Raw genomic sequence first — 17,289 nt, forward strand, 5'->3', positions numbered from 1 at the left:
AGATCATTCTAAATCATTCGCCTAAGACAATCAAGATCCCTGGGAACCTGTCAATACATGTCTATGATTACAGAAGTCTATATTGGCCCACTCTCGAAATACCCATCCGGTGACCGCGCTCTCGCACATATGCTAGGTAGCAATACCATGCTGCAGTCCCTGGCATCCCGCCCTTGCTTCATACACCTCGAACCCCTTTGCCAGTAATAGTATAACCTGAGATAGGTAGAGCAGATGAAAGAAAAGCAAACGTGCAAACTGTCAAATACGCAGTGCGCGGAAGTTGGAAGCTACACAAAAGTCCACCAACACCAATGCTAAAGCCAAATGCAAGACGTAATTCGTAAACACACACCACACACGGACCCACTGCTCACCGTTGCTCCCCCATCATCTTCTGCACGCTCAACTCCACCAGCTGATCCTTCACCGCCGGGAAAAGCTTCTCCGCCATGAAGACATCCCCCTTCTCATTGGGATGCTCGCCTTCTCGCGTCATCGTCTTGTAGTCGAACCCAGTGTTCAGGTCCACCAGCACAATGGGACTCTTTGCTGTGGTAGTCCTCTTGACCCAGCCTTCCATCGCATAGTTGTAGTCCTTGACCTTGTCGGCGACTGACTGGCCGAAGAGGTTAGGATCTATGGGTATCAATTTTGACGCGATCAAGGTGGTCCGTGGATTTGCGGCGCGCATTTGGCCGATGAGCTTGTCGTATGCGGAGAAAACCTTGGCGGTCGAGATGTTGGCTGAGGCATCGTTGGTCCCAACGTGCATGATGATCATGTCTGGCTTCGCGGCGGAGAGCCACGGAGGTAGTGAGTTGTTGTTTGCGTAATCTGTAACTTTTGCGCCTGAGTGGCCTTCGTTATCTTTGTCGAAGTTGACCGATTGGCCGTTGAGGGTGCAGCCTGCTGCGGGTGTGCCGTGGGAGCCAACGAAGTCGATGTTGGTAATGCCAGAGTCTTGGAGCTTTTTCCAAAGATATGCGCGCCAACATGTCTAGGGGTGTTGTCAGCGAGGAGCTCAACCAGCCGAAGAGTTGTGTATGGAGACGAGCAGATGCACGTGCCGAGGGCATCGGCCACCGAGTGCCAGTTGTGGGTACGGTTTTGACAATAGAGTACAGCATCTGAGGCATCTGATGTTCCCGTGATCTCTCTCTGCCCCTCATGGACTGTTCGACCATCTCCCATCTCTTTCCAAAATGTGCAGATGACAGTGCAGTGGACATGGAACGGCAAGGAGGAAGCTTACAATCTCGACGATAGATGCACCGAAAGGCATCACCTTTACAGTGTTGGCTGCATCGACACGAGTGTCTAGTGGAGCAGCAGCTCCTACTGACACAAGGCTGAGAAGCCCCAGTGCGGATGAGAGTACTGTGGAGCGAACCATGGTTCCGAGTGTTCTGGTAAGAAAAAAGATGTGGTTGCAAAGAAACCCTCTCTCCCTGTGGACACTGATCGTTTGGAAGGCCTATATGCGTTCCAAATAAAAGTCTCTGAATGGAGTGTATCGTTTCGAGTTGCGCAAGTCAAGCTTTATACAATAAGCCTGCGGAGTAGAAGCGCAAGTGATACCGCCTTCGTGACCGAAATGGAAATGGACCAGGAAGCAATGGAACGGCAAGGGGGCATCGATCAACAGTGAAGACCACGAGAAGAACAGGGTTTCATGTAGTATAAATGATTCGTACTTGTCGTGAGATCTGCATCCTTGTCGACATCTTTATACCCATATAGCACACTTATTATATATAACTTCACCCCAGTACCGTTCCGCGAAAATCCCAGCTAACCTCACAGAGATTTTCAGGAACGCGCCGTGACATTGTGAGAAACAGTAAGCTAAGGCGGAGGGGCAGTCACAAACTCGACTTGTCGCGACTATCATCGTGAGGAACCTGAGGGAAAGGGGATACGTCGAAACGTCAACGTGTGTCGTCGAGCCCTGGCAGGGCTGTGTTAAGCGAGGGTCCAGTCTCGCACATCACACCATCTAGCAGCACTAGCAAACAGTTCTGTGCAGAGTATAACTGCGAAGAGTATAGCGCACCTCTGTCAAAACTGCGGAGCACACCGACGAAGTGGAGTGTGAGCATCAGCTTCCCCTGCCCAAACATCCATCTGACTTCGTCTCGACATCACAATAATCTTTTAGTTCGTCGCCGTTCCGCGCACGCCGATGAAATCGAGTCTTTCGGTCCGATGCACATCTGCACGCGCGCAGTTCTAGACTATAAGCCAAATTGATGTGCAGGACGTGGCTCTAGCGAGAGACATCAATTGTGCGGGGACATGGAGTCGCGCGCAAGAATTGCCGGCGGGTGTCAATCGCATAGTGTGACTATACGAGCAGCGGGTTCAACTAATTGAAAAACAACGCCGACTTGCCTTATTTCTCCTTCTGCTCCGAGAACTTCAATGAATGCACACTAGCAGGTTGTACACGGGTAGCGCGACGAAGCGGAAGGTGGCAGCATCAGAAGCACGCGCCTCGTTCAGGTGCGCTATTCTTGACGTACGTTGCTGATAGTCTGGCAGTCTTAGGCTTTCTGGTGACATTCTGGAAACTCTCCGCCGTGGTATGCTGAATTTGGGTCGAAGGGTCGACCCTGCACGCCTCATGCAAACTCCATCGTGTTGTCGGAAGGTCACAAATCTTTGCACCTCCGTCGTCATCCACAGCTTTGCACAAGGCCCTCCTGATCCAGTATCGAGCCAAAGTCATATTTCCGGCATCATCGAGGCTCCCCCGCAGTACTAATTGTGCCCGAGCCACCCTCTCGGAAGCCCATGCTCAGCACCTGATACCATCACCAGCTAGATCAAGAATGATATCGCATCGACTAGCCCATAACTAACACCGCCCCGACGTCTCACCCATCGTTTGTGCTCAGTTCCGCTCACTCATGTCACTTACGGAAGTCGTAGTTCCTGCAGGGAGTGGCAGAGGCGCGATATTTGCAGTGACACCAAGCTTTCGCGGTTCAAGTTGGACAGTAGATCATTTTTGTTCCGAGCGCTAGTTTGTTGAGCCTGTAGCATCGACCGCGTCCAAACCCAATCGATGATCTTCCACGGAAGAAACTGTTTCTTATCGATAACACCGTCTGGCAGATGCTTACTCTGCTAACAGACTATTTCCCTTCATGACTGTGTTTCACGTTGCGTTAGGATGCGGAGCGGAGCGGAGGCGGAGGCGGCCAATGTAGTGAGTCGGGTTTCAGACTGCACATCGCGCGAGGCTTCTTAGCGGAGCTGTCAACATTGCGCACACTGCACCTGAAACAGATGATGCCGGGACCTATTGCGGACCGTAAAACATGAGAATGTAGCTCTGAAATACATGCAAAAAGACGAGACGTCCCCATCATCCAGCGAATAAGAAAAAAACCCACCGCAAGCCCACTGCAATGACTATCTCACCTAAGATATATCGAAATGGCATGGCTCAAGAAAGCCGGTAATATCCACTTCACGCAACCAGATTGAGACGCTGTTCGCATTTCGGCCCCTGCTAAGATCATGTCTCATCGCAAAGTTGTTGAAGCTTCCCCCTGCCACCAGATTGACATGCTTAGAAAATTGGATACCCATACCACAGCATTTGGAGATCATTGCCTAGCCCGGTTACTCCGAAATCGCTGGGTCGATGTCACGACCGAGAACTGAATCGGAATCGATGTTACCGACTTGATCGTGCATTTTGGCAGAGAAGTCGTGGGGATGGGTAACATCGACTTGGTCGCATGGACCATCAAACATTGCCGGATGCAGGTATTGATCGATGATATTTGGGGATTTATCGTCATGATCACAGCCCAGAGGTGCTGGCGATGCGGATTTGTTTTTAAATTGGGTATGAAAGGGCCCTTCATGCAGAGCAGAGTACGTTGACTCCACGCGTGGAGTGGCCGATCGATTGGTGTGGAGCTCGTTGGAAAGAGACTGCTGCACTTTATTGGTGGTCGAGACGGTCGAGAGCGGTGTAGAATGCAGCGGTGAGGAGATAGTCAAAGAAGAGGCCTCATCTGCATGTACGTTAGAGATTGAAGCAACGACAGATCGGTACAAAAGCAGCGGCGACACATCGATAAGATGAAATGTATACTTGAACAGGGAAAGCGGTGACTTGCCCGTGGTATCACCCACCACTTGTTCGTCTTCCTCCTCTGCGGCTTCGCTACTTCCAATTGAGATCATCTCGGCATCCTCTTCAGCGGCCTCATCGACTGTGTCGCCCACCAACTGCTCAAGCTGAGAATCTTGTGGATGGATTTTCATGTTGTAGAGCACATTATGGTTAGTTCTACGGGATGAACGCCGGGTACCTCGTATGATGATTGTGTTAAGCTTGCGCTTCTTCGGTTGCGGTTGATCTTCAGCATCGGTATCGGTATCAGACTCAACACTATGCACCGAATTGGTGTCCTCAAGACCATGTTCTGCTCGACGTTTAGCAGCTTGATAAGGACGGATGTATTCGTCTACTGGATGGTAACTCTGATCGTAGGCAAGGTCATTAGACCGAGCGCCTCTCGTGGATCCTCGTGTTAGATAGGATGACGTTGGCGTATTGTCTTTGACTGTGGAGATGATTACTTCATCAGACGTTATGATATTGCCCGCGTCAAGCCCATTGAGTAGGCCTCCACTCTTACGTGTTCGAGATGGCGAGCTCCCACGCTGTCATAGTGCTTCAGCAGAGCCATGATTCTGGCGGCATCCAGCCTACCTTGGAGCTCGTAGGAGTCGCATTATCTCGATCTGACTCGTAATCGCTCAGTGCTGGGGGCATGGCGTCAAATGTGAGGCGCAGCTGCGTGAGTGAGTGGAGAGAAGCCGTGAACTGGAGAGGGCAGCGCAACCAAGGGTGAGAGGTGACTCGGAAAGTTGCGCTGCCTGAAGCATAACGCTCCATTACGGCAAGAACCGCAGGTGGGTGGGGAGGACAGATGGAAGGAGCGCGTCGCGTGACGCGGGAGTTATGGAGGAAGGAGCGATGGCCTGCCGCTGAGCGAAGCTAATGGCGCGGTAAATTTACACGAGCGAAAGACTTTTTACGAGGTCCTGATGTGCGAAAAGCATCTGAGGGACAAGATATGTCGTACACGTTGTTCCGCTTGGCTGTTTGTTCCCGAGTCTTTCGATCCGCTGGATATCAAACGAGCAAACACGCAGGTTTGTCTATACCACTTCTCGTCACAAAGGCTTCGTGGGCTGCTGGTACTTGAGCAAGACCACCTTAGAGATTACTTGCATGTAGGAGCCAATGCGCTAACATAGGTGGAGCAGCCGTCATCACGGGTTGTGTGCGTCGTGCAAAAGGAAAGAAGAAGATTATTCTTTATATACACAGCCCATTTCATTGCTTCTAGCTCTTGAGCAACTTACTTTGACCTAATGATCTTGAGCTTCTTGGGGCTGTGCGTGAAGTTGTTGGCGTACGCCTTGGGGACGAATTTCCGCTCATTGGGCTCCTGCACAAAGTACTCATATCCCTGCTTGTTCGCAAAGTTGATGGCATCCTCCTTCGACTTGAATTGTATCCGGTGGCCATTCATGAAATCGGCGGACGACTGCCATCCCATCAGTGGGTTCTCCCACCGATGTCCCTTGGGCAAGACGTCCCAATCCATCAGCCAGTGGTGTGAGTGCCAGTCTCCGGACTGCGTGGCCGCCTTGGCCGGGCGGTAGATGCTGCGTTACAGTTAGTGTCCGGGCTTGAGGGTATGCTGTGGGGGATTCCGCGTACCGCACTGTCCTGGCTTGCAGATCGATGGGAGCACCAGAAAGGACTGCAGCAGCCACAACCTCTCCAGGCTCACTGCCGTCCATCACTCGTTTTGGAATGGGGGAGAAGTTCCTGTTGGGCAAGTTAGGTGTGCTAGGTCAACTCGTTTCATCGTGCACATACGAGGTGCGATAGTCGATCGCCACATTGTAGTCCGGCTTGTGTCGCATGGAATCGGCGGCGCTCTCTTGTCTGCCCTGGGCCGACTCGGTGAGGGGCGCGTTGGGTGCTTCGCTGGAGCTGGTCTTGGACGCGACTTCGTTGGATGCATCGTTGGAGGCAAATGCGCGGTACTTGGGTGCGATAGCCCGCGGGGCGGAAGGGCGAATGGCAGCAGGCAGGAGCCGCGAGCCAATTGACCGGGGCAAGGCAGACATGGTGGGCGGGGTGTCGAGTTTGAGGGGTGGGAGCTTACGGTGATGTCCACGACGCCGGGGTGTATCCGCCGTCGCCAAGCACTTTTAGCTCGAAGGTGCTTTGAGGTCTCTTACCGACAACCTCCATCGCCTCAGCACGACTTCCATCCCCACTCTACCATCTTGCCAGCCCAGGTGCGTCACCCGAATCGACCCGAACCCGCCGACACGACCTAATTGATGCTAATTGAGGGCCAGCCGACAAGATGAGCTACATCACGAAGCGCGCGTTGTCCACGCTCATCCCGCCCAAGGTACGAGCCGCGTACGCACCGCATGACGGAATATGACACTGATAGCTTGCTCTAGGTGGCCTCTCCCAATGTATGATACCCGGCAAGCCCTGCCAGCCGCGCCCGGCGACCCCCTATCGCATTCAAACGCTTGTCGGACCACCGTAAATTTGTTCCGGCAGCGACGGGGAGGCTGTATTGCGGCCCGCGCTCTGGGCAGGACACATCTGGAGCACCTGCTGATGGGCTATACAGGCTATCGGATCCTCGCCAAATGCTCTGCGCATGCAGAAAGTCGTGAGCTTCTACGAGAAGCTGCCGCGAGGCGCTGCCCCCGAGATCCAGGCAAAGGGTCTTCTGGGTCGCTACCAGAAGAGATACTTCGGCAAGAACGCCTCTGCCATGCGTAGGTGCCCTCGATGCGGACTGTTGTGTCTGCACATAGATGATACTGGAATCGAGTACTAACAAGACGCCACAGCCCTCGTCCATGTAATCGGCGCCCTTATCGCCCTTGGCTATGCGCAGAACTACTACTTCCACTTGCGTATGTCCTGTATGCTTGCTTTTGTCATAACCATCGGACTGACATGTTCTAGGCCACCACAAGAACAACGTGCACCACTAAGTGGGTAGGACACTGCTGGATCGAAATATGAGCGTGACGGATGGCATGTGTAAATATAGAGTGTAGCAGATTCAATCTCAATCGTGGCAAGCATGTGCGTGTCCGGTGCTGAACTTGATTGCGGATGCGTCTTTCTTCCGACCGTTGCGCAGCAAGAGAGCCGTTCAGCAAGACCGGTACCTTAGTATATGGTGCATGGTCGCAACGACATCAGTAGACGTGAAGCAGCACTAACGTGATATGAACATGAACACTACGGCAGCAGGTCCAGCAAGAGGTCCGGTGGTCATTGAGTTGGAGAGTTGGATACATTTAGAGCACGTGCGGCACTGCGGACCCTGTGACTACTTCGCAGGACAGCTTTGCGCGTGTGCTACCTCTGATGTGTCGACCTAGGATGCAAACGATCCGTACACGCACCCGGACTGGTCCCATGACCGCAGTGAAGTTGGAGCGGACGTGGGGCGTGCGGCCCGGCAAGGCTTCAGCTTCAAAGAGTGCCAAGGCGCTGGCCCTGGGGACCGCAGACGTAGAGCCTATCATCAACTGTGCGCTGGCCTACACCTCACCCAAACATCCCATCTCCACCGCGATCTGGCCAGACCCCCGAGGCCCTCTCTCCTCTGTACATCTTTGGCACGAGACATCCGCGACCCTGCGAGCCCGCCGCCCTCTGCCGCAGCCGTAGCTTGAACACGCCTCGTCACCCACGCCGACCCGCCGCCGCACAGCTCTCGGAGCACGGCCGTCGTCGTTTCTGCGGAAGCGCCAACTCACTCCCCGTGGCGACGCTTTACATCTGACACTAGGTGAATACTTTTCGATCTTCACCCTTGATCTGCATGGACAGCCGGTCGCACGCGTCCGCGCTTGTTCCTGCGCATGTCTTCTCGTAAAGAGCGCCCTTCTGACAAAGAGCCCCCCGCTGCCACGACAGACCTACACATTGTTATGGCAGAGCAGATCACCCGCGATGTGGTAAAGGAAGCACAGTCGGTGGGTGGCCCCGCGCCCATCGACGATACTGCATCAACTACCAACAACTTCGCCGGCAACGGTGAGGCGCCCTCGGGCCCGAACCCACGCGACTCGAGCCTTTCCGACGAACTGACCACGACGAACGCGACGAATCCCCCGAAGACTGTCAACGCGGCGCGACCTTCGGAGAGCGCCGATGGAGCCATCGACAACGTGAGTAGGAAAGATCAGCTGTCGAACGTGTACCCTAACATGCCCAGTTCTCCGCCGCGACTCCGGATCGCCAGGCGACACCGGACACGCCGTCGAACGAGAAGAGGGAATCACTGGTGAACGGTGACGCGGGCGAGAGCTCCGCAACGGAATCTCAAAATGCACTCGGGGAGGGCAGCGTGGGATCAGACACGGACATCAGTCGTCCAGGAAGCGTAGACCCGGCAAAGCAGCCAGGTGGACATTTACGAACCAATTCCTCGGTCAAGAAGCCCGCAGCGTTCAAGTCTGTTTCTGTGACAAAGAACTTCCTGGCAAAGTCGGCAGTAGCCGCACCTGTAGCACGTCCCGGTGACAAAGGTCCCTCGTCGAGCTCGGTAGCCGCATCTACTGTGCAGACTGCCCGACCCCGCCTCGTGGCCAAGTCTGGTGGCAGCAATACGCCCCGAACGTTGGGAAAGCTTAATGGCGCGGGCTCAGGACCGGACGCCAGTAAAGTGTGGAATAAAAACCAGCCAATTCCGCCTGCGCCACCGAAACAGTTCACTGATGAAGAGCTCAAGCAGCAGTATGGTATTCATCTGGCAACTCGACTACAAGCAGACGATGGTGGGAAGGAGGCAAAGTGGGCAGACATAGACGACGACGAGGACGACTGGGCGCCGGAAACTGTGCAGTGGATGGATGGTACCAAGTCGACCGTTGCGGCGGAAAACCAACCACCACCACCTGACGACACTAAATCTGCGCCCAAAATTGAAGCATCTTTGGCAGTTGCGAAACCAGCTCCAGCTTCAGCGCTGGCTCCAGCTGCACCGCCAGCGCCAGCACCAGTGCCATCGTCAAGCTCACAACGGGCTGTTCTGACTGGTGGGACGAAGACCATTCTAAAACCAGGAGCAAGTGCGCAAGCAAGTGCCGCCAAACCCAAAGGTCAGCTTGAAAAGCCTACCTTGGTGGCCAAACCTTCTTCTGCTGCTCCAGTCAAGTCGCCTTGGGCTCAGCTACCTCCAGTCGAAAAAGTTTCTCCCATACAGATTAATCCTCCAGCACAACAGCCTCAACCTCGTTACTCCAGAGATTCGTATGGCTACGATGATATGCCACCATCGCACGCTATGGCAAAGGAAATAGCGCCCGATGATTTCAACCGTGCTTGGCGAGATGAACGTGGTCACCGGGAGTTATTCAACTCGCATAGTGGCCGGTACGAACCTGTTAGTGAGATGAGGCGCGGCTCTGTGCGAGACAATTCATATCGTCAACAGCCTTCGGTCCTCCAGCGACCGTCACAAGATGGTCCTGCGGAACCCTCCGCAGCCTTTCAAACCTCGAGGACTAGCGCCGATGGACCAGGCTGGGGCCGACGGAGGAATTCCTCGAACGTCAGTGGAGGCAGCGGTCGCCGCATGTCCTTCGATAGGCGAGGCCCCGACCTACCTCCTGTGCCAATGAACACGCAACGACGAGATTCGCAATCGATAAACGGGTTCGACGTGGGCGCTTCAGGAGCGCCACGGCATGCGTTGCTTAATAAGACGGGACCTACCGATCAGCCGCCACTGATAGAACCTGCGAACTTGACGCAGATTACGTCGCCAAATGTTGCACATGTGCAACCGGCATCACCGTTGGAATCTGCAGCCTCACACGATGCCGGCACGCCCGGTGCTCCCTCTCAGATTCAGAACCTCGTCGAGGTGCAAGAGCGACTCCTCCATTCCAACATCGAAGCCATTAGGTTACGAAAACAGAAGGAAAAAGAGCAGGAGGAGAAGGAAGAGGCAGAACGGAAGGAGCGGCTTCGCAAGCGCTTGGAGGCTCTAGGGTTCACGGACGATGCCAAGTCAAAAGCGAAGGAGCCGTCGCCATCGCGAGCTCCTCAGAAGTCGCCGCAGAAAGGGAAGGCAGTACCAGCCTCAGTGCAGTCGCCACCTAAGCCCCCTGTGCCTACCTCAGAAGGTGAGGTGGCTCAATACGGGATGATGAAGGTCCACCAGGCTCAACCAGTCCGAAAACCAGTCTCTACCGAACCAGCGTCAAAACCTGGTGCTCCCAAGTCCAGCCCCTCGCCAATGAAAGCGCAGGCCGAAGTCCAGCCGCTGCCTTCACTTGCTCAGTCTATGTCGCCCGCGAACGAACTCTCTCGCGAAAGTGATAGCTCTAAGCCTCGACCCGACCACGCGCAAGCACAGGCGCAGCAGGCAAGACCGGCCGGCGCGACGGATGATAAAGTTGGTCAACCTCCACAAGGCCCTTGGTCATCGAAGCTTCCTCCACAACGACCGGTTGGCTGGGGTTCAAGTGGCTCGAGCGTTTGGGGTCCTCCTCAAGCTAGAGACAGAGCTCTCGGAAACGGCACTTTTGGTCAACAAGTGGCAGCCCCGCCGCAGTCGAGTGCAGCTCCAATCGGGCTCCCTTCTTCCTTGAAGAGCATTCCCCCACAGTCTCAGGCCGCGCCTGTTCCGCCATTCACGCAACAGAACATGTACCCTCAAGCTGTGCCAGCTCTGACTCAGGGTAGCGGAGTCTCTAAACCCGGGCCCATCGCCCCTCCTCCCGCTGACAAAGGCTGGGGTAACTTCCAAGCACACATTCGCCAGGATGATCTTGACATACGTGTGAAAGCTGAGCGGGAGCGTGAACGCGTAGGTACAGACTTCCGCCCGGAGCTTCGGGAAACATACAAGGACCAGAAAGGGAACACGGAAACAACCGTGCATCCAAAGGTGGGTGGCATTGACTCCAAGGCCTCACAGCCAGCAACTACTCCCGAGTCGAAGCATGAAGCTCTCCAAGCACATGAGGCCCCAATCAGCCAAGGTGCTTCGCATCAACCAGCTACCCAAGGCGGTCGCTCATCGCGTTTCTTCCCCAAGCCCCCACCAGCCTCTAAACAAGAGTCACCTCCCCCTCCTGAGACAGAGTCCCATCCAGCATTCAGTGGCGACATATCGCACCCTGTTGTAAGGATGCCTAAACCTTCACCGCGAGTACGATTACCACCCACTGCTGTGGGAACTGCGGCGCATACGGAAGCGCCCGTGAGTATGCCGCCTCGAAGCCGCCTTGGCATCGGAGCGCGACCTCTCGCCCTTACACAAGAATGGCAGGCAAGGTTCAACAGTCTTTTAGATAAGACTCCAGCCGCGGGACCGGGATCTGCACCGATCACTAGGCCCTCACCTTCGGTCCAGGCACCACTGAACTCCAAGCCCGGCTCTCTCGCCATAGCACCGTCATCGAAGGCCCCTCTTGAAGTTCGTGAGACCTCTGCCTCTGCCACTGTTTCTCTTCCAGTGTCTACCAACCGAAGGAGTTTCATCAAAGATGGCAGCAGTGATGTCACAACCCGCGAAGGCGCTGAAGACCTTCTTGAGGACAGAGAATTTGGCTCGTTGCCGACAGTGAAGGTGCCGAAGACCCCGCACTTAGCTGCCAACGAACCGCCCGTTGGTTTCCCGCCCAGTGTCCGTCAGCATTCAAAGTACGGAGGCAAGTTCTACCCTACCAGTAAACCTACTTTGCAGGAAGACAAGCCAGAGAGGCACGACAACACGATTGACGTCAACATCCGTATCGGCAATATTCGGGAGCTTGTAACGAAGTCAATGTCAATCAAACGTAAGGGAACCAGAGGTTACAGTCAGCAGAAGCCACGACGCAGTCCAGCAAATGGCGCAGGCAACGCGTCTTCTGTTGGACAAAATTCGCGCACTCGTAAGCCCGCAAGTTATCAGGGTCAGGGCACGAGCTCGAACGGTTCATCTCAAAGTCCAGCAAGCAACGCCTGGTCGAACAACCGGTCATCACCGGCTCACACCAACCCTTGGACTACCAAACGGCAGACACCCTCAGCTCCCGTTCATTAAAGCCCATCGAATCGAAGTAATAACACCACTGGTTCTTTGCGTTACCCTTGCGTCTTATAGCACGGATACATGCAATCCTAGAACACGTGGCGTTTAATCGCGGTTCACGCTCGCTGATCTGCATAGAAGGCGTTTATCGTGGTCCTGCGCATTTTTGTTTCGCCTCTATACAAGAGGGTTTCTGACGAACTAGGCGTACGTTGATTTGGGTACCCTTGTATTTCTGTCACTATGTCTTTCTTCCTGCTTGCGGATCAGCATACCTTTTTCAGTACTGTACCATTACTGTTTGCTGCGTTGCAATCAGTCAGATGTCTTCGCCGAAGCGTCCTGGATTTGCAGTGCTTTCTCTATATTGGGCTTCTTCAGAGTCTTGCTGTCAAAGTAGGATTACGATTCGGGTGTACAAAGGTCACACAGTTCGACTCTGTCTGGTGCAACTCATGCAGCCAAGATCAGAGGGCATACTTATGGCTGACGACGGTTGCTCAAAGAAGTGCTTCTTTCTGTATTGCAAATAATAGTTGAAACCCCCCAATGGCCCACTCATCGGTGTGTCTTTGTGATCAGTATGTCTGATAGTGCCCGGATCGCCTTATTGACAGACTGATAATGGCAGCCTAGTGTACTAAGCAGTTTGCGGCTAGATTGATCCTTCGCGATATGAGTCCCCCTATCTAAGCCTTGCTCTATTAAAGTGATGTCCTGTCACCGCGGTGCGGGTCGATCGCGTTTGTGCACTGATACTCTTGAGGTGTACCAGAAAGAACAAGTCTCTTCGAAGATCATTCACTCGCAAAGCCTTGAGCTAGCCGTATTCGGGGTTACAGAAAGCTACGATTGCGGCTTTGACGCTCGTACAACATTGGCCTGGGAAGTTGTTCAGCACGTAAGCCAGCAATAGTCGTACGGGAATCGTGCTATTAGTAGCACACCAAGTTCCAAGGACTCGTTTCGATTTGTGGGCTACGTGTTCACGACTGTGAGCATTAGCAGACATAGCCACCGTCACCATCTCCCTCGGCTTGCCCCGCGATCATCCAGGGCAACAATGCCAATGCCATCTCTTTTGAACAAACTCCTCCACCCTGCCGCAGCCTCAGGCAGGAAGCAAAACCCCTACACCGATCCGCATTCCCCCAACCATCCCAGCACTTCTCAGCCGGCCCCACCTTCAACAACCGCAGGGCAAGTATTCTCAACGGCACAACCGCAGGCATGGCGAACTCAAGCGCCACGTCCCATGTCGCCGCGGGACCCACATGATTACCTCGCCGAAGCCAGAATCGCCTCTGGCAAAGATCCAGTCACCGGCCACGCATCCCCTCAGAATGGCGGGCAGACCAGCGCTGGAGGAAATCCAGAGCGAAGAGCGAAAAGCGTGTATCAAGAAACTAGCGAGGGTCGATCCAAAACGCCTGGAACCAAGTACGACTTGTATGTGAAGGAGATGAAAGCGAGGAAGGCGGGACGATGGAGAGCGCCCGATGGGGGCTTCTATGCACCCGAGAGGCGGTTGGGAGAGTTTTATCAGCCGGAGAGAAGGGGTGGGCAAGGCTGAGGGGGGTGAAGCAGGGGGTGGAAGGGGTAGTGAGGCGGTCTGCGCGTGGTAAGGTGTGTATGGACGTATGGTACCATGTGTGCTGAATAGGACCTGCAATTGAGCGTGTTCTCGCAAGATTCCTCTTGCACATACCGTGGGCGCAAGTGCGATGCCCATTCGGCTGCAGGATCCTGATAGAAGCAATGCTTGTGATGCGCATGTTCTTGACTTGGATCAATGCTCTCAAACACTACTCAGGAATCGTTTACAGGTCGTTCTCCGTGGCCGGTCGAGCTTTCCCAGTGCCTGGATTGTCGCGTGAGCAATACGCATCCTGCGTAGGCCAGCGACGAGATAGAGCCCAAACCGTTTGACACGGCACTGCTAGCGAGACCCTAATTGTTACTATCATCTCGCTATCGATGGTATGCTGCAGTGAAATGCACACAGCAATCTCGGCATATCTGCGCTGCTTGCCTGTCTATCTAATGATGTAACGTCCGTCCCTACGTGCCGAGACGCACAGTCTGCTGGGACACCTTTTCTTCCGTATGCTCGGATTGCCTGCAATACCCTCAAATACAGACAAGCGCGACACGCATCCATTCTGCAAATTCTCGTTCTCTCAGCACATCAGCCTCCGACGCCGAAAAGCGCGTCGTTGACCATGCTGTCGCTCGTTCTGTCAGTGCCGTTCATCAACTCTCCTCTGATACCCCCAGTTCATTCGCGACAGTGCATATCTGTGATGAGTTTGATGGGTTAGAAAGCAAGCCAAGATGGCAAAGAGCAACTCTGCACACTTGAAGGATCGACTTAAGGTAGGAGGTGTGCATCCTGGCAGTTTCTCCGCTCAAACGGCGAGATCATCAAAACGAGGACTGCGGCTTCCACTGATCGTCCGACGGCCAAACAACTCTTATTCCTGGCCGTGCAGGCAGCCGTTTCCCCCAATCGTACTCGCCTCCGTCGCATAGCGCCAGGCGAGACGCTATAATGACAAGCTTCATATATCTCCTCCATTCACTAACATCTTACCCACATGTGCACCCCTGTAACATGAGTTCACAAGACAAACACAGCCTCAGCGCAGATGGTGAGGCGAGGCGACACCGGACGCTGGGCGCTTGATGTAGCCAGCAGCACCTTCAGCCCGGTTGCTGCACTGCCTGCCAGGCTGCCTTCTCTGCCTTGTCGCAACCATATCATTCTAATCTCACTACAGTACCACAAAAGACGTTCGCGCTTCTAATTACCCAGGGTCAAATCCCAAGCTGCAAGCGCCATGCGGCTTCTCCATTTGGACGCGCTGGGCAGACTGATCTTGACAGACTTTCGCGGCAAGCCAATTCCGCCCCACGCTATCCTATCGCACCGATGGAGCGACTCCGAGATCCTCATCGAAGACATATCGAATGGAAACTACAAAGAGAAAGAAGAAGGCTACCGGAAGCTCAAGTTCTGCGCCGAGCAGGCGGCTCAGGACGGGCTGCAGTACTTCTGGATCGACACATGCTGCATTGACAGATGGGACAACAACGAGCGCTCGAAGGCGATCAACTCGATGTTCACGTGGTACCGGAACGCCGCCCGATGCTACGTCTTCTTGTCAGACGTGTCGCTCTCAGCTGTGACGGAGACGGCTACATGCAGCGACTGGGAGGTGTCGTTCCGTGCAAGTGCATGGTTCACTAGAGGATGGACGCTCCAAGAGCTGGTCGCGCCAGTGTCAGTCGAGTTCTTCTCGCGTGAAGGACAGCGCATAGGCGACAAAGCGTCACTTGATCGACTACTACACGATATCACTGACATCCCGCTCGCCGCGCTGCGCAACTGTCCTTTAGACCAGTTCAGCACATCTGAGCGAAGGCGATGGGTCGAAAATCGCAAAACGAGCGAAGAGGAAGACATTGTATACTGCCTGCTTGGAGTTCTTGGTGTCTCTATGCTTACGGCGTATGGAGAAGGAGAGGAGGGCGCACTAAGGAGAATGCAGGCTGAAGTTGAGGGAGCTGGCAGTGCACCGTCGATTATTCCATTCTCGCGAAACCAGTCTTTCGTGGGCCGTGAACTACAGCTTGGAGAGCTAGAAGCGAAGCTCTTCAGCAATAAGCAGACCACCACCACCCTAGCCATTATTGGCCCTTGCGGAATAGGCAAATCGCAGCTCGCGCTCGAGGCTGCCCACAAAACAAAGCAGAACAGCAGAAGCTGCTCAGTTTTCTGGGTGGACGCGAGCGATATAGACAGCCTCTACCGGTCTTATACAAGCGTTGCGCAGAAGCTCAGTATTCCTGGTTATAACGATGACCAGGCAGACATAAAGCAAGTTGCAAAACGTTGTGTGGCAGCAATTGGTGCGCGACAGTGTTTGCTGATCTACGACAACGTAGAGGGCACCACTCTACGGCATAGCGGCTCGTCTACAACACAAGCTGCAGACTTGGCCGACTTTCTGCCGCACTCTAAGCTATGTTCTGTCATCTTCACAATGACAGAGAGCAGTACAGCTGAGGCGCTTGCTCCACAGAACGTAATAGCGCTACATGAGCTTATGCCAGACGCAGCGCTGAGGATGCTGCAAAATCGCTTGAAAACGCCGCTTTCGAACGCTGAGCAGCAGGAAGCCATGCACTTGTTAGAAGAGCTATCGTATCTGCCTCTAGCAATCGCGCAGGCAGCAGCGCACATGAACGTTAGTAGTATGACAGTGCAGCAGTACCAAGCACAGCTAGACCAGCACAAAGACGCAGCTCTCAAGTACAGCGATGACTCGTCTGAAGGCGAGCAGCGGGAATCTGGTCGGAGAAAGGTTATAGCTGCTACACTATCTCTCTCCATGAGCCAAGTCCGCCATAGCAATGCGGTCGCTGCGGACTATCTCTTCTTTGCTGCATGCGTAGATCGAAAGGACATCTCGCTCGATCTTTTAGAGGCAGCTTCGCCGCAGACCCGTGAAGATGCTGTCAAAGTACTTGACAAGTATGCGCTCGTCACCAGGCGACCTGCTGAGTCTGCTCTCGATATCCATCAACTAGTTCACCAAGCCTTACGAAAGCATCTGAAGGCGCAAGGAAGGATCCGATATTGGACTCGACGCACTATCACACAACTACACCGGATATTTCCAAATGATGATCACAGTAACAGGAGCAAGTGGAGACGACTGCTACCGCATGCACAATACGCTCTTTCTTGTAGTCAGGTGGGTGATGGTGGTAGAGAGAGATTAGATCTTGCACGGAAATGTGCCATGTCTCTACATAGTGATGGACGGTACAAGGAAGCTGAAGAGCTATTTGTGCAAGTGGTGCAGATAACAAAGGGAGTGCTTGATGATGAGCATCCGAACAGGCTGGCCAGCATGGGAAACCTAGCGTCAACATATAGAAGCCACGGGCGATGGCGCGAGGCCGAAGAGCTAGAATTGCAAGTGACGCAGAAAATGCAACGAGCGCTTGGCGGCGAGCATCCACACACACTTCTCAGCATGGGCAACTTAGCGTGCACGTATGCGCACCAAGGGAGATGGCACGAGGCCGCAGAGCTAGAAGTGCAAGTGATGCAAACAAGGAAGAATGTACTTGGAGACGAGCATCCGCACACGCT

The 17,289-nt window shown here is 54.1% G+C and overlaps 8 protein-coding genes across 8 annotated transcripts in view; 5 read left to right on the forward strand and 3 right to left on the reverse strand.

The window, feature by feature from the left end:
- Window positions 1-290: 290 nt before the first annotated feature.
- CC84DRAFT_461388 (SGNH hydrolase) lies at window positions 291-1,562 on the reverse strand. Its single transcript, XM_018186376.1, has 2 exons — window positions 1,256-1,562; window positions 291-1,000 (listed from the first exon to the last, which is right to left on the reverse strand). The coding sequence occupies exons 1-2, from the start codon at window positions 1,394-1,396 to the stop codon at window positions 374-376; spliced, it is 768 nt and encodes a 255-aa protein (XP_018040433.1). The 5' UTR covers window positions 1,397-1,562; the 3' UTR covers window positions 291-373.
- Window positions 1,563-3,633: 2,071 nt separating this feature from the next.
- On the reverse strand, window positions 3,634-4,801 carry CC84DRAFT_1213436 (uncharacterized protein; the record flags this gene model as incomplete). Its single annotated transcript, XM_018182529.1, has 2 exons — window positions 3,634-4,689; window positions 4,739-4,801. The coding sequence occupies 2 exons, from the start codon at window positions 4,799-4,801 to the stop codon at window positions 3,634-3,636; spliced, it is 1,119 nt and encodes a 372-aa protein (XP_018040434.1).
- Window positions 4,802-5,318: 517 nt separating this feature from the next.
- On the reverse strand, window positions 5,319-6,192 carry CC84DRAFT_1255971 (NADH-ubiquinone oxidoreductase-like protein 21 kDa subunit). The gene is made up of 3 exons (XM_018184585.1): window positions 5,921-6,192; window positions 5,759-5,869; window positions 5,319-5,703 (listed from the first exon to the last, which is right to left on the reverse strand). Exons 1-3 carry the CDS (start codon window positions 6,172-6,174, stop codon window positions 5,394-5,396), a joined length of 675 nt encoding a protein of 224 aa, XP_018040435.1. The 5' UTR covers window positions 6,175-6,192; the 3' UTR covers window positions 5,319-5,393.
- Window positions 6,193-6,303: 111 nt separating this feature from the next.
- Window positions 6,304-7,161, forward strand: CC84DRAFT_1161080 (uncharacterized protein). The gene is made up of 6 exons (XM_018177648.1): window positions 6,304-6,348; window positions 6,412-6,467; window positions 6,523-6,537; window positions 6,702-6,852; window positions 6,928-6,993; window positions 7,046-7,161. The coding sequence occupies exons 2-6, from the start codon at window positions 6,420-6,422 to the stop codon at window positions 7,072-7,074; spliced, it is 309 nt and encodes a 102-aa protein (XP_018040436.1). The 5' UTR covers window positions 6,304-6,348; window positions 6,412-6,419; the 3' UTR covers window positions 7,075-7,161.
- A 446-nt stretch (window positions 7,162-7,607) lies between these two features.
- Window positions 7,608-12,253, forward strand: CC84DRAFT_461430 (uncharacterized protein). Its single transcript, XM_018186377.1, has 3 exons — window positions 7,608-7,883; window positions 8,012-8,265; window positions 8,313-12,253. Exons 2-3 carry the CDS (start codon window positions 8,026-8,028, stop codon window positions 12,135-12,137), a joined length of 4,065 nt encoding a protein of 1,354 aa, XP_018040437.1. The 5' UTR covers window positions 7,608-7,883; window positions 8,012-8,025; the 3' UTR covers window positions 12,138-12,253.
- Window positions 12,254-12,808, forward strand: CC84DRAFT_461431 (uncharacterized protein). Its single transcript, XM_018186378.1, has 2 exons — window positions 12,254-12,706; window positions 12,762-12,808. Exon 1 carries the CDS (start codon window positions 12,369-12,371, stop codon window positions 12,663-12,665), a length of 297 nt encoding a protein of 98 aa, XP_018040438.1. The 5' UTR covers window positions 12,254-12,368; the 3' UTR covers window positions 12,666-12,706; window positions 12,762-12,808.
- A 67-nt stretch (window positions 12,809-12,875) lies between these two features.
- On the forward strand, window positions 12,876-13,698 carry CC84DRAFT_1255974 (uncharacterized protein; the record flags this gene model as incomplete). The annotated part of the gene is made up of 1 exon (XM_018184586.1): window positions 12,876-13,698. The coding sequence occupies exon 1, from the start codon at window positions 13,189-13,191 to the stop codon at window positions 13,696-13,698; it is 510 nt and encodes a 169-aa protein (XP_018040439.1). The 5' UTR covers window positions 12,876-13,188.
- Window positions 13,699-14,965: 1,267 nt separating this feature from the next.
- Window positions 14,966-17,289, forward strand: part of CC84DRAFT_1193646 (kinesin light chain 3) — a gene marked incomplete at both ends in the record, with an annotated part of 3,603 nt that continues 1,279 nt past the window's right edge. The window contains 3 exons of the mRNA XM_018181317.1: window positions 14,966-15,174; window positions 15,208-15,359; window positions 15,393-17,260. Of these exons, the coding sequence (XP_018040440.1) occupies window positions 14,966-15,174; window positions 15,208-15,359; window positions 15,393-17,260 (2,229 nt within the window). The remainder of the gene's footprint in view (window positions 15,175-15,207; window positions 15,360-15,392; window positions 17,261-17,289) is intronic.

The sequence above is a fragment of the Paraphaeosphaeria sporulosa genome (assembly GCF_001642045.1).
Source record: "Paraphaeosphaeria sporulosa strain AP3s5-JAC2a unplaced genomic scaffold CC84scaffold_2, whole genome shotgun sequence".
Taxonomy (NCBI): Eukaryota; Fungi; Ascomycota; class Dothideomycetes; order Pleosporales; family Didymosphaeriaceae; genus Paraphaeosphaeria; species Paraphaeosphaeria sporulosa.

Coding starts and splice junctions, on each gene's coding strand:
- CC84DRAFT_461388 (XM_018186376.1), bottom strand. CDS start 1,396: ATGGTTCGCTCCACAGTACTCTCATCCGCACTGGGGCTTCTCAGCCTT. Junction 1,001..1,255: donor GTGCATCTATCGTCGAGATT/GTAAGCTTCCTC, acceptor CAACACCCCTAG/ACATGTTGGCGCGCATATCT.
- CC84DRAFT_1255971 (XM_018184585.1), bottom strand. CDS start 6,174: ATGTCTGCCTTGCCCCGGTCAATTGGCTCGCGGCTCCTGCCTGCTGCC. Junction 5,870..5,920: donor GCGATCGACTATCGCACCTC/GTATGTGCACGA, acceptor CTTGCCCAACAG/GAACTTCTCCCCCATTCCAA. Junction 5,704..5,758: donor CTGCAAGCCAGGACAGTGCG/GTACGCGGAATC, acceptor ACTGTAACGCAG/CATCTACCGCCCGGCCAAGG.
- CC84DRAFT_1161080 (XM_018177648.1), top strand. CDS start 6,420: ATGAGCTACATCACGAAGCGCGCGTTGTCCACGCTCATCCCGCCCAAG. Junction 6,853..6,927: donor CAAGAACGCCTCTGCCATGC/GTAGGTGCCCTC, acceptor AAGACGCCACAG/CCCTCGTCCATGTAATCGGC. Junction 6,994..7,045: donor GAACTACTACTTCCACTTGC/GTATGTCCTGTA, acceptor GACATGTTCTAG/GCCACCACAAGAACAACGTG.
- CC84DRAFT_461430 (XM_018186377.1), top strand. CDS start 8,026: ATGGCAGAGCAGATCACCCGCGATGTGGTAAAGGAAGCACAGTCGGTG. Junction 8,266..8,312: donor CCGATGGAGCCATCGACAAC/GTGAGTAGGAAA, acceptor TAACATGCCCAG/TTCTCCGCCGCGACTCCGGA.
- CC84DRAFT_461431 (XM_018186378.1), top strand. CDS start 12,369: ATGTCTTTCTTCCTGCTTGCGGATCAGCATACCTTTTTCAGTACTGTA.